Source organism: Fundulus heteroclitus, chromosome 4 (genome assembly GCF_011125445.2).
Source record: "Fundulus heteroclitus isolate FHET01 chromosome 4, MU-UCD_Fhet_4.1, whole genome shotgun sequence".
In the NCBI taxonomy this organism is placed as follows: Eukaryota; Metazoa; Chordata; class Actinopteri; order Cyprinodontiformes; family Fundulidae; genus Fundulus; species Fundulus heteroclitus.
In genome coordinates, this window is record NC_046364.1 from 32,322,539 (window position 1) to 32,335,349 (window position 12,811).

The window sequence follows — 12,811 nt, forward strand, 5'->3', positions numbered from 1 at the left end:
GCATCATAAGAAGCATAAAGTGTGCATATACTGTAGTCTTTAGGGTCTGATAAGATTCACATCTGAGTTCAAAAAGTCTGATATCAATTCCTTTGTAAACAATATGAATTAGTTGTTGCATGAATTAGTCGCCCAATGCTCCCTCAATGATGCACTCATGCACACAGTAAATACTGTGCAATAATCTTAAGCCTTCATATACAGAACTGTGCAATCAGATGTTCCCTGAGAAATTAGAGTGTGGCATTGCCAGTAGTGTGAATGTAACATGTAACAGACCACAAATGTGTCAGCAGGAGGCGATAACCCTTACAGCTTTTGAAAAGAAGCTGTTTTTGGGTCTGTTAGTTTTGGCTTTAATTTTCATTAATTGTTTGCCTGATGGAAGTGTGTCAAACAATGCATTGATCGGGTGGGATCTGTGGCAATGCTTCTAGCCCTTCTCTGGACTTGTGCTACATAAACCATGTCCACATATTGTTGATACCATCCTACAATGCCCCGTGCTGTCCTCACCACCTGTGCTAAATCCTTCCTCTCCTGCACCGTGCAGCTCCCATACCACACTTTTACACTGAGATATAAAATACTTTCTATGGCAGCTCTGTAAAAGTTTTTTAGCAGTTTAGTGGAAAGTTCAGTCCATTTCAATTTCCCGAGGAAGAATAGCCGTGGTTGGGCCTTCTTCAGCAGGTGGGAGGGGTTCACAGTCCAGGAGAGGTCGGAGGAGATGTGAATGCCCAGGAACTTTATGCTGTCGCCACGCTCCGCTACCTCCCCCTGTATGCAGAGAGGAGCGTGTTCAGCCTACCTGGACTTCCTGTAGTCTATTATTACCTCCTTAGTCTTGCTGGTGTTCAGGATAATGTTGTTCCTGGAGCACCACAGCGTGACACTGCGAACCTGCTTACTGTAGTGGGTCTCAGCATTGTTAGATATGAAACCCACCACGGTGGTGTCGTCCACAAACTTCACAGCTGTGTTTGTGGGGTGTATAGCAGGTACAACACAAAGTATTTGTCTTCTAATAACCACACTTTATATTATCTTTAATCTCATAGTAAACTAGGACCACATCTATCCAACGACTTTTACTCAAATGCAGACTTTGGTGCAACAAAAGCTGCTTTTAATTCATTTATTAAAATTGGTTACAATAAGGACAACATTTTCAAAGACAGACTGACCCAAATCCTACTCCTATTGCATACTCAAAGATTTGAACAAAATGCCCAAAAGAATTAGCAAACTGGACAACCGTCTTTGAATAAGGCAAATGTACAAAACCCTGGATCTGCAATGATTTCCACATCCCCTTCCCACAGAAAACATCACTAATTTGTTTCATTAAAATATTGTATGCTTATATTTTGTGGAGCAGGTAAAAAAAAATGCTATATAATTTTTGCGTAGTTTTAACTTTGTTAAAAATGATTTTTTGCCACTCCAGTACTTTTGACTTGATGTGTTAAAAAGTTTGGACTCTCCTGCCCTAGGCTGTCTCTATGATGAGCACTCAACAGTCAGAGTGCCCATATCAATATCATGCATTTTGCACCAATCAAACCATGTCTTCCTCTTTTGAAAAAAAAAAAACACTGTATATTTGCATGTTTTCAAAAACATTTCTTTATCTTTGTATATATTTATACTTGAATTGTCTTCATTAAGAGCAAAGTGCAACTTTGCTCTTAATTCCTTGTTTATGTGCACCTACCTGACTACTAAAGCTGAATCTAATTCAGAAGAAATGCAAGAATGGATGAGAAAAGGTATTGACTTCCTCTGGTTTGGAAAGTGTTACAAAGTCATCTCTAAGGCTTTTCAGGCTAAATCAAAACATAGTGAGAGCCATTATCCACAAAGAGAGCAAAGATGGAACAGTGGTGAACAACGACTGACAATGAGTTTGTGACGCTAAGCTCAAGTCTGCTTATATTATGCAGCATAACAAGACCTGAAGCACACCAGCAAGTCCACCTCTTACTGGCACAACAATAAACTTGGATAAAATGAAGGGTTTACAGTGGTTTAGTCAAAGTATTGCATTAAATCCCATTACGATGCCTTGGGATAGTCTTAAACACAAAATTTGATGCCAAAAAAACATAGACCCAAAAAATTCTCAGCAAAAAGAAAAGGTTTCCATCAGTTATTAAAAACGCTGCATGGCAAATGTTGTTGCCAAGAGTGGCAAAACCTGTAATGAGGTTTAGCGGGAAATTATTATTTTTTCACAGCTTTTGAATAAGTTTGAATTGCTATTTACTTTTCATAAATGAAATCCTAATTTGAAAACTGCATTTTGCATTTATTTAGATCAGCTTTACCTGGTATTAAAGAGACTATATCAGGCAAAATAAACTATTCTCGGCTTTTAGCTATATTATGATGTTATTCCTTCATCCAAATCATGGCCAAAGTCATGCATGCCTGAGCAATCCTAGTGAATTCTGCTCTCTGAGCAGCAGACCCTCTCTGATCTTTACTCGCCCCCTACAGGAAGCACCTGCCTTGACCTAGCCGGCCCTGTCCCAGTAAATAACACGTCGAACGAATGGTGATGTGAGGCAGAGCACGATCGTTTTTGCTCAGAGTAGAGACGAAGTGGCTCTTTTAGCACCTAATCTGCACGGTGACAGCAACTGCTCCATTTTTTTAGCTAAAAGATATGTTGCAAAAATGTGTCTTCAGCTGTGCGGCCTCAGCCTTTATTCAGCCTTCCTAAAGAATAGTCTAATCACCAGAAGTGGTTTGATTTTGTTTTTGGGAGCACGCTAACCTGTGTTTGTCTGTGACCGTCACTTCACTAATAACTGCTTGATGAAACTCGGCCTGTAACAAAGTGGATTGGCCGGGAGATCAACTCTTAAAACTTCCTCAATTCCCACAATAAAACCACCCGATGGAGACACAGGAGCTGTAAGTTAATCAAACCGCTAGCTAAATTGTTACAGTAATGTCGGGTTAGGGCTGTATGCTGCAGTGGCTCTAAGGCTTCGTCATAAAATGGGCGGCACCCACACAGGGAGAGGCGGTATCAAGGTGAAGGCAAACCCCTTTCTTCCGGGTTGGAAAAAGAACACCAGAGAGCAACTAATATTTCTTAAATTAATACTCTGTAGTGCCAAAGGCAATAATTTTATCATAATTCATATGCCCATAGCTGACTTTAGAAGGCTTACAAAAACATAGAATGCATAGGAACTTTAAAATTAGCTTTTTTTTATTTGTAGCTGTAACAAAAATAAATCTTTAAGAGGCTAATTATTTTTTTACAGCATTGAATGTAAATTGTGCAATAATACACATGAAATATGCCAAAGAGTCAAAGTTTACCCTCTTTCCTGAAGCATTAAAGCCTTCTCCTTTTAACAACCTCTTACTGCATTTTCATTAAAGCCTTTAAAACCTAAACTACATGATGGCTCAATTCCTAAAACTGACATTGGCAACTGTTTATAGGAATAGTCCACAAGCTCGCTGTGGTAAGTGCATTACTCCCAAGCAAACCGGCAAATAGACCAATAAGCTGAAGGTCTCCAGTTAGAATCCCAGGTGTTCGCACTTTGCGGTCGCGCCTTCATTAATATGCTCCTCTGCAGATGTTTTGTAGAAGTTTTCAGAATAACATAAATCACAAGTGGGGTTTTCTGGGGGGCTTAAATGTCTTCCACAGTGTTATTATTATTATTATCCTTCATTGTGGGCTAGGCTATATGCGCTGGTGGACAGTGAGGTTAAGGTAGTCATGTTTCCCCTTGAAGCTGTAATTTGTGTGTAGCGAAGGCCTATACCAACTGATGATATTGCTTTGCCCTTTAATTCATCCCCCCAATCGATGCAGGAGTCAGTGATTACACACTAATGCGTTCTTCCCTTCCATTTTGTGAATCAATGTACGGTTGGTTTCATCTGGTAATGAGAGACACAGTAAAGGTGAAATGCGTGTGTGTGCTGAGCACTCTCTTGTGTTTGTCTCTGAAAGAGTGGCGTATGTGCACGATTTTGTGTGTGTGTGTGTGTGTGTGTGTGTGTGTGTTTGCGCGTGTGTGTGTGTGTTTTTTTTTTCCTGGGTGGAGTGGGGCGAAGGGGGAGTTTGGAGTGTGTGTTTGTTTGTGTTGTGTCGTCGGCTACAGTCTGCCCCTTTAGCCGTGATGGCCTGTTTGTGCGACACAGACATAAAATTATCAGACTGGTCGTTGTCTGCCTTTGAAGTGTCTTGAGCTGTCTGTTCTGATTTGTCACCCAGAGGGGGAGATCTCTCCAGTATGGCGGCTGTCTGAGGATCTCTTGTGTTTCCGCAAGCGGAGAAACGGAGCTGCCTAGTTTGGAGGATGTTGACCATTTATGGTTTCGTTCGTTTGTCAGACTAATGCTTCTTTTGTTTTAAGTGGCATCTTGTTCAGCGGTGACTGCAAGCTGTTATACGCTTCGTTTTTACATCCCTTCGGGTAACACAGAGAAGTCATGCAGATTTTTTTTTTTAGCAGGGAATCAACAGAAAGTGTTACATTTCATTGTTTAAAAGGAAAGAAAACTGCTGTTATAGAGTTGCGATTAGAAGTGCGTACATCCGGTTATCCCTGGCTAATGTGGGTTTCCGGGTAGCCTTGAAATCTTACCTGCTGATTCTGATTTTGAATGATTCTGGGGGTTTTCCTAAGCACTAACGTGCATTAAAAATGAAAAAATATATATGCTTCAGTATAGGGCTGGATGATATGGAAAAAAAAGCATATTGATAAAATAGAAATCATATTGATCAATATTGATAATTATCAACAAATTCAAATCTTATATTCTAAGTGCAGCCCTGGCCATTTTACGGTGTTGCTTAGTGAACTATTTTTAGAAACAGAAGACACAAACTCTGAATTCAAACTCAACCCTTTATTCAACCAGCTTTTTGCCAAAGCTGCAGTTTTTTAAAAAAGAAAAAAGAATGTGTGCTCTTTGAACTGTTTGAAGGGGGCGGAGCTTGGTGGTGGAGCGTTCCTGGGTCTGCGTTGTGATTGGTTGGGAGAATGTAATGACTGTAATATTAACTACATGGCAGAATGCATAAAATAGGAAAACTGTTGAACTTTTTATTGACCCTTTTTTTCTATCATCGATATATGTCTATCGATTGATATATATATCGTTATTGAATTATCATCCAGCCCTACTTCAGTATATTTGATAGAGGTAGTAGTTTGGAAGCCAACAGAAAACAAAGGAAATACAAGATTATCCCACTTTAAGCACCACAGCATAGCTCCCTAATGTTTTTCTTAATTTGACTAAGCTCAAAAAAGTGCCTCAGTATGTTTTCAGTGAGTGGATTATTTATAGATTTTGATGTATTTATTTGAATGGTAAATTAGAAATTCTGTTGTTCTTGTTTTTTTTTTTTTTTTTTTAAATCTGTCAATGACCAACCACATCTTATCTAGGAAATCATGACCAAATCCCATCTATTGGCTGCTTGGCATAACTCTAGTTTTAATTGGATGTCAGATTTGTAGAGACTCTGAACCTAATAAAGGAAATCATTTATACGGTCAGGTAGAAAATAGATTTACCAAAAAGTGATCTTAAGTCATCTTATAAAACATTGCTGGCTCTCAAAAGTTTTCACTTGCCAATGTCTTTTTTCTGCTTATATATGTAACATGTATTCTGTACAAAAGCAAACAAATCTATTAAATTAAAAACTGCAACCAGAAACTAAACTGAAAAAGCTGCTTCAACAAACTGTTCGTTTAAGGGTATGGATACGATTGCCCTCAGGTTTTTGTATATTTTTTTTTTCTGTTTTCTGTCTCTACACCTCTGGTCCTAACAGATTTGTGTATTTTTCAGTGCAACTGAACAAGATCTGTGTCTCATTAATGGTATAAAATAAATGAAATGAGATTTCATTTCATATCAATTTTTGAACGTTAGAACATCCTTGTATTTTTAATGGGGTGGGACAGTGAGAACAAGGTGCCGTTCAGAACTGCAGTCGCCAGACATCATGTGTGGTTCTCGCTAATCTCGGAAACCGTTTCGTTATTTGCCAGAGAGCCCAATAACTCAAAGCAAACTGCTGTCAATATTTATTGGAAAAGTCCAGAACAAAACCTTGACATTCCCTTCATGAAATCCCTTGCTTGTATCAAATGGGCTGTGGCTGTGTACTCTCCAGATAAATTAGACATAGACGAACCACCTGAGATCACTTTTGCTGAGACTTGACACTAAAAATAAAAACCTAAATGAGGCGAAGCTGCATTAACACAGTTTATAGTTGGAACAAGTTTCTATTAATTTCTAACGCCCCCTTTTTTATCTACTGTCCGTCTTCTTTGCCCGGCCTATACTGTAACTTAAAAATATAATTTTATGGACCGAAGACATAGAAGAGGAAAACATCTGACCTAGATCTTTTGTCTCTTTGCCCTGCAGCTTTGGCAGATATGATTCAGGAAACTTGCGCTCCAACTTCCTTCTCTGGAGGCAAATGAAGCACAGACATTCTTTTTCGCAACCTTAGTCAGAAAAGAGCACACACACACAAAAAAAAAGTAAAAAAAAAAAAAAAAAAAGAGAGAAGAAAATCTTCCTATGACTGTCCAGAGTGACTGATCTACCTCAAAGACATAACTGTCCCCCACCCCCTGTTGCTCCTATACCCCACCACCTCCAGCCCCCCCTCCTCAGACCCCCTGCCTCAACAGCCTAATGACTCCTGGAGGTTTCATTTGTAAGGCTCCCATAGAAACACAACCACAATAGGCCCCATCTTGAGAGGGCCCATCTGGGAGTCTTTGTGGGGCCTGCTGAAAGGCACAAAGGCCTGCTGACCTAAAAACCCATCAATAAGAGAACAGGGAGCCCCGCCGACAACAAATTGAAGAGCCGTGGAATTTCCTGGGCCATCCGAAGTCCGTAGGTGAGGACGCGCGGGGGAAACGTGGGTAGGGAGGGAGGGTGGGGGGAAATTCTCCAAATGTCCAAGGATGACACATCAGGATGTCATTCCCAAGCTGTCAGCTGTATGCCCGTTACCTCAGCTGTCACTGCTGCCTTTTGTCCATGTGCCCACTGTTTGCCATTGTGAGGAAAGGCCTATGGAATCTTTACAAAATGGGGACGATGACAGGAAGCAGCGGTGGCATGCTGGGCATAGCTATGCGCCCTCCTCTGTTAGTTATAATAATGCCGATGCCGACGAGGGGGCGTTTGTCATGTTGAAGGCCTGCCATGGACAAGAAGAGGGGCTCCCTTTTGTGAAGGCAATTTTTACGTTTAGTGTCAGTTACCTGTCCTTTTAATGGCCGAGACATCCTACCACACACTGTCATGTCAATTCTTCTGGGATTTACCTTCTAAAAAAACACAACCTTTTCTTGAGTTCACAAAGACTTTACGTTAATGACACTCCAGATATGGAGGTGAGAAGGATGCCAATGCCATCAAGGTGCAACCAGAAGTGGAGAGATTCAAAGGAAGCAGGTGCCAGGAAGTGTTTTGACGACAACTACCATCTTCTTCATACTCTTTATCTTCTTGGCAGTTGTCCTGACCGCCAAGGTGCCTCTTTGTTGTGTGGGAAGAGCCAGGTAAATGCTTAAGGCAGGTGTCTCCCGCCTACCATAACCCTCTGCGTTGCTGGTGAAATCATGCTGCTGACATGATTGGTGAAAGTGGACAGATGTACTGTAATACGTTGGCATGAGGGCTGAGGATGTCATCTTTTTACTTTGATAGTCTGATCACGGCGTAACACCTAGGTGCATGTGCCATGTCGATTCCTACGTCATGTGTTCCTCGCAAAAGGCAGGTAGAAGGTGGTCCTTACATCGATTACAGCTAGCAGCAGTGATGGGGGCATGAACTGCTGGACGTATGGTGAGGTGTTCAAATCAATAAAGAGGAGGAAAAGCCAAAACTGATTTGCCTATTTATGCTTTTCTTGGACTTTTCTTTTGCCTTGTCGTTTACTTCTGTGATGGTTCTCGTTTTTTGTTTCTGTGTTAGAGGAGGACCGATACGACAGCTACTCCCGCATGATCTTGAAATACTTCCTGGCAGAAGGAGTGGTGTGTCGACATGAACTTTTCGTGGCAACGGCTCAAGATAACCCCGATGACATCCTACAGGTAGGAAACGGGACTCCGCGTTTTCTGTAAAGTCTAAAGAAGGACGTTTCTGGCCCTGCAAACTTTTGTCCTAAGATACAACGCTGGACACTTCACTTCAAGCTGATTATTTTTTTAACACTGTCTTAGGCAAAGGCGATGTTGTTGACCATTTACTTAGGTAAAGATTAGAGAGACTACTTCCCGAGTATTTTCTTTCAGAGCCACAGCTTTCTCCAACATGTGTCAGGGTCAACAGGGGATTCTGAGAGGTCGAGAGTGGTATGGTTGTGGCATTGTTGAAATGTTTCCCGGCATATCAATCCGTGAGCGGGACCATAGTCCCCAAAAGCCGCCTGCCACCCAGCAAAGAGGAGGTGTGCTTCTCTCCCTCTGATTGATAGTGGGAGGGTTCATCGCCTCACCCTCTCTTTGCATATCAAAGACTTATTAAGAGAAGGGGGAGTCCCACTGGGGATATATCAAATTATTTTGCGTTTTCACTGTTGTATTTGGGCTATGGTAATCTAAAGATGTGAAGTTGCTGGAAGAAATGGTGTTAATTTAAACTGCCCTGTTTCTTTGCATTTGCTCAAAAAGATTCCCAAAATGTTTTAAAAGTTTTTTTTTGTTTGTTTTTTTTTTGTTTTTTTTTTTTTTGGGGGGGGGGGGTTGTTTGTTTTTTAAGATAGGAGCTTTATTTTGTTTGTTATACATGTAAGGAAAACATCATATGTACTCGTCATATTCACAGATTTTTTTTATGAAACGTTTAGGAAAAGGAAAGTGTTAGGAAAGTGTGCACACTTTTAGGAAGCATAAGGTTGAGAGGGGAGACCACAAAAATAAAAAAAAAAGTCCAGTCACGTCAAGATTGGAGAGAATGAATATTTATTTACTCAACATGGCAAACTTTCATAGATTTTTTCAGCACAAACATATCATTGATTTGTCTAGTACAGTGGTGTAAAGGGTGTCCTCTGATGTGTGTTGTTTGTTCGTCTGTTATTGTTTTTTTTTCTGCATTTTATCTGAAAAAGGTTTAAGGTTTTAGCAAATCTCAGGATACAAACAAGGAATTTCAACTTCACATATCAAATTATTTGTTTGTACCCTCAAACTTGGCAAAATGAATGTGATCAAGTTGAAAATACACGTTAACCACACCTAATTGGTTTAAAGACATCTGGGTGAAATGTAGTAGAGATCTGGTTGAAATGTGACAGTTTCATTTTAATTTTATGTCTAAAACATAAATCTGTTTAGCCAATATGGGCGAGCACAAAAATACAATAAAAAAACAACTAATCCATTGCTTCACTCACTGGGCTATCCATTGAGATACACCTCTGCACTCACATAATACATAAATCCAGGCTTGTTTAAGTACATTACTCATCCTTTCATTATGGCTGCTAAAACATTTTTTCTACTTTTATTATGACATATTTTATGTTTTAAGCATTTGTCATGTAGAAACATTAGAAACATGGCCAGCATTGCTGTTTGTTCCAAAATAGTTTTGCTTGAGAGTTTTCGGGTTACAATTTCAGAAAATTCCTCTTTAACGTTTAAAAAAATCTAGTGATCTCAAATAGACAGGTGGTGTACTTTCATTTTTAAAGAACATTTCATTAATTTTACCGTTTACAGATATATAACTGTTAATGACTGAATAAGTATGATTTTTGTTTAGGAGCTTCCGGCCCCCATCTTGGATGATGTTGCCGTTCCCAAAGCCGTGGAGCAGCCCAGGCTGACCGGGGAACCTCAGGACAGTCTGGATGCCATGAAGATCGCCTGGCGCTATCAGCATCTTCCAAAAGTGCAGGTGATCAGTGTGTTCTTTTGAAAGCAGCCGTTTTTTTCCCCCACCTTTTATACAATCGAATAGAGGCAATTTAAAAAAAAAAGCTCTTTATTTAGTGGAAGTTCAACGTGTGTCTCTCCTAATGATAGGATGAGAAAGCACAGTACTGGATCTCTGCTTTTAGTCCTTTGACAATGGTCTCGACCACTAAATCCATCTACCTCTGAACTCCTTTGTGAAGTGAATGAGGCCTCGGCCTCTCTCTTTTCAGGGCCGCGGCAGATTACTCACACTTAGCTGGCAATAGGTAGGGTTTTCACTGTTCCCCCAGCGCACACATATACACACACACACACACACACACACACACGCTTGCACCCCTGCTTAGCCTGGGAAACAAGAGTACTTTGCAGGCAGTGCATTGACATGTCTGCTCGCTCAACCCTATGACCCAGACCTGCGCCTCCGTCTTCCCCCAAATCCCTGCCTTTCCCCCTGCTAGGGTCGGCAGCTCTACACTCTTTCTTCCGCTTTGAGCAGGGGAGACCCTCCCCTTTTTCTTCTTCTTCTCCGCAGTCTACCCCCGTCGGTCTATAATCCATATCGCTATGTGGATTAACAGAACACAGTGTGTCCCTAGGGATCCTCTCCCTCTTTCTCTCTCCCTGGAAACTTCTTTATATCTGTGTCCTTTCACCATTTCCCCCCACCCTCCCCTTTTCCCCTGTAAAATCGTCTTTACAAACCGCTAGTAAGCCCCGCCAGAGGATTTGCATCCTAAATTCACCCCGAGAGTCAACGCTTACTTTCCCCTTACACACACCTCTCCTGGCACAGCCCACTGTGTCGTTCTCCTGATGAAGACATCAGATCAAAGGTGAGGCCGTCAGGGCGGGGATGGAACGCTAAGCGGGTTGCCTGGTTCACAAAGAGAAGATGAGCCCCTGACCCCCCCCCCTCACCCCACTGCCCCTGCTGACCCCCTCGTTCTGACAGGAGAGGGACACACCGGGGGCCCTAATCCAGATTAAGAGTAGATTAAGGGCCCCTCTCACAATGGAGACTGTGGTTTTACCGAGAAAGAAGAGCTAAAACTCTCTCTTTCAGCTGCAGGAAAACATCCGCCTTCCCCTGCTTCCCTGACATGTTCGCTTTCACAGCCAGAAGTGGACATTTATGTGAAGAAATGATTAAGAGGCTGGCCGTAGTGCTTATTTAACTTCTCTGCTGTAGAAATGTCGAGGAATGACCCATAAACAATGCAATTGCATTGCCATAGTGTTGCATTTTTAGAAAAACAAATAAGGTTGTTGTTGCCGTGCTGTATTTTAGTTTTAAATACTAAAGTGGTGCATGCAGTTCGATATAATGTCAGCAAGTGGTAATGTTTGATAAAATAAAATAAAAAAATGTCTTGTTTGTGCTACAAATTTGTATCCTTAACATATATTTCAGAGTGCTTTGGCGTCTTCCTCTCGATTCGGACACTACTACGACGTCTCGAAGACGATGGAGGCGGAGATTCGCCAAGCAGCCAAGTGCCACCGCTTCTGCCTCCCAGATCACGTCACGCCGTCATCAACGGCGCACAGGTAGAACGGCAAGGCGTCGTCCTCAGAGCGCAGCCCAAAACCGATGAGACACAATCCAACGAACACAGGCGCACAAGCGCGACATCGTCCGCATAACAGGGCTGTACAGATACGACTTCATCCACCGAACGCGCGGGAGCCAACATGGCAACGTTCGCGGGATAACAGGTGAACCGATAATGCAGCAAGACAGAGCTGCAGAAGTTAAAGAGCACGTGCTGTGTGAATATTCCCACTGAACAAAAAAGACCGGCTGAGAAGACTTGGCTTCATTAGATCAATTTTTCTGTCATTCCAGTTGAATTAGTTTAAGTTTCTTATTCACATTATGAATACAAAATGTTGCTAAATTGTGAAATATGCAAATTTCTTTGTGCCAGAAAACAAAAATCTATTTAAATAATATCCCAGACACAGATATTAAATAAATGCTAAAATTGTAGATGCTTGAATAAGTTGATTTTTTTTTTTTTTTTTATGAAAATAAACGCATCTGTTAAATTTATAATGCAGATGCCATTAATCATTGTTCTGGCAATCGTCCAAACTAATCAAACAATTGTTTCAGCCCCAATAAAATTACTTTTTATCTTCAGGAAACAAAACAACATAATTGGTTTCGTTCTAGCATAATTACGTTCCCTCAGTTGATTTAAAGTAGAACGATTTAAAGTTAATGCCTTAGTAGTTTGCCGGATTACATGTCACTTAGTTCAATTACCCCCTTCGCAATTTTAATTCGGTTCAGTTTATTTAATCTGGTTAATTTAAATTAGTCGCTGTATTTGTGGCATTCAGATAAAACAGATATTTAAAAAACCAATAATATTCATGAATTTCTCAATGTTATTACTACTTTTACAGCTGACAGAAATCAGTGAGCAATCGGCCTGCTTCACCTCCTGTTTTACGTTGTTTGCCGCCGGCCGGCCCGTCCTGCCTCTTGGAAAAGGTTGCGTATGTCTGTTCAAATAAGGGTCTTGTTTGCTCAGCGTCTGTTTGATTTCTCCTGCGTTGAGTGTACTCAGGGTTCAGAGGTCGCGCAGGCTCTTTACCCAGAGAGTGCTGCTGAACACACACGGGCACACGAAGGCACACTCGCTTGCACTGGGTAAACACAGCAATCTGGAGCGCAGAGGATGTTGGAGGAGGCTTTAGAGAATCCCTCCTTCCTTCAATCAGCAAACAGAGGCCGGTAAACAAACTGCCTCGACCAAACACATTAAATGTCGCAGGTATTCGGGTCAAGACGCGCATTTTTCACAAGGCTGGTGCTTGAGGGGGGAAAGCGGCCTCTG

General features: G+C 41.3%; 1 protein-coding gene across 1 annotated transcript in view; it reads left to right on the top strand.

The window, feature by feature from the left end:
• elp4 (elongator acetyltransferase complex subunit 4) overlaps positions 1-12,811 on the top strand; it is a 73,360-nt gene that overhangs the window by 1,484 nt on the left and 59,065 nt on the right. The window contains exons 3-5 of the mRNA XM_012855147.3: positions 8,011-8,132; positions 9,808-9,942; positions 11,377-11,513. Of these exons, the coding sequence (XP_012710601.3) occupies positions 8,011-8,132; positions 9,808-9,942; positions 11,377-11,513 (394 nt within the window). The remainder of the gene's footprint in view (positions 1-8,010; positions 8,133-9,807; positions 9,943-11,376; positions 11,514-12,811) is intronic.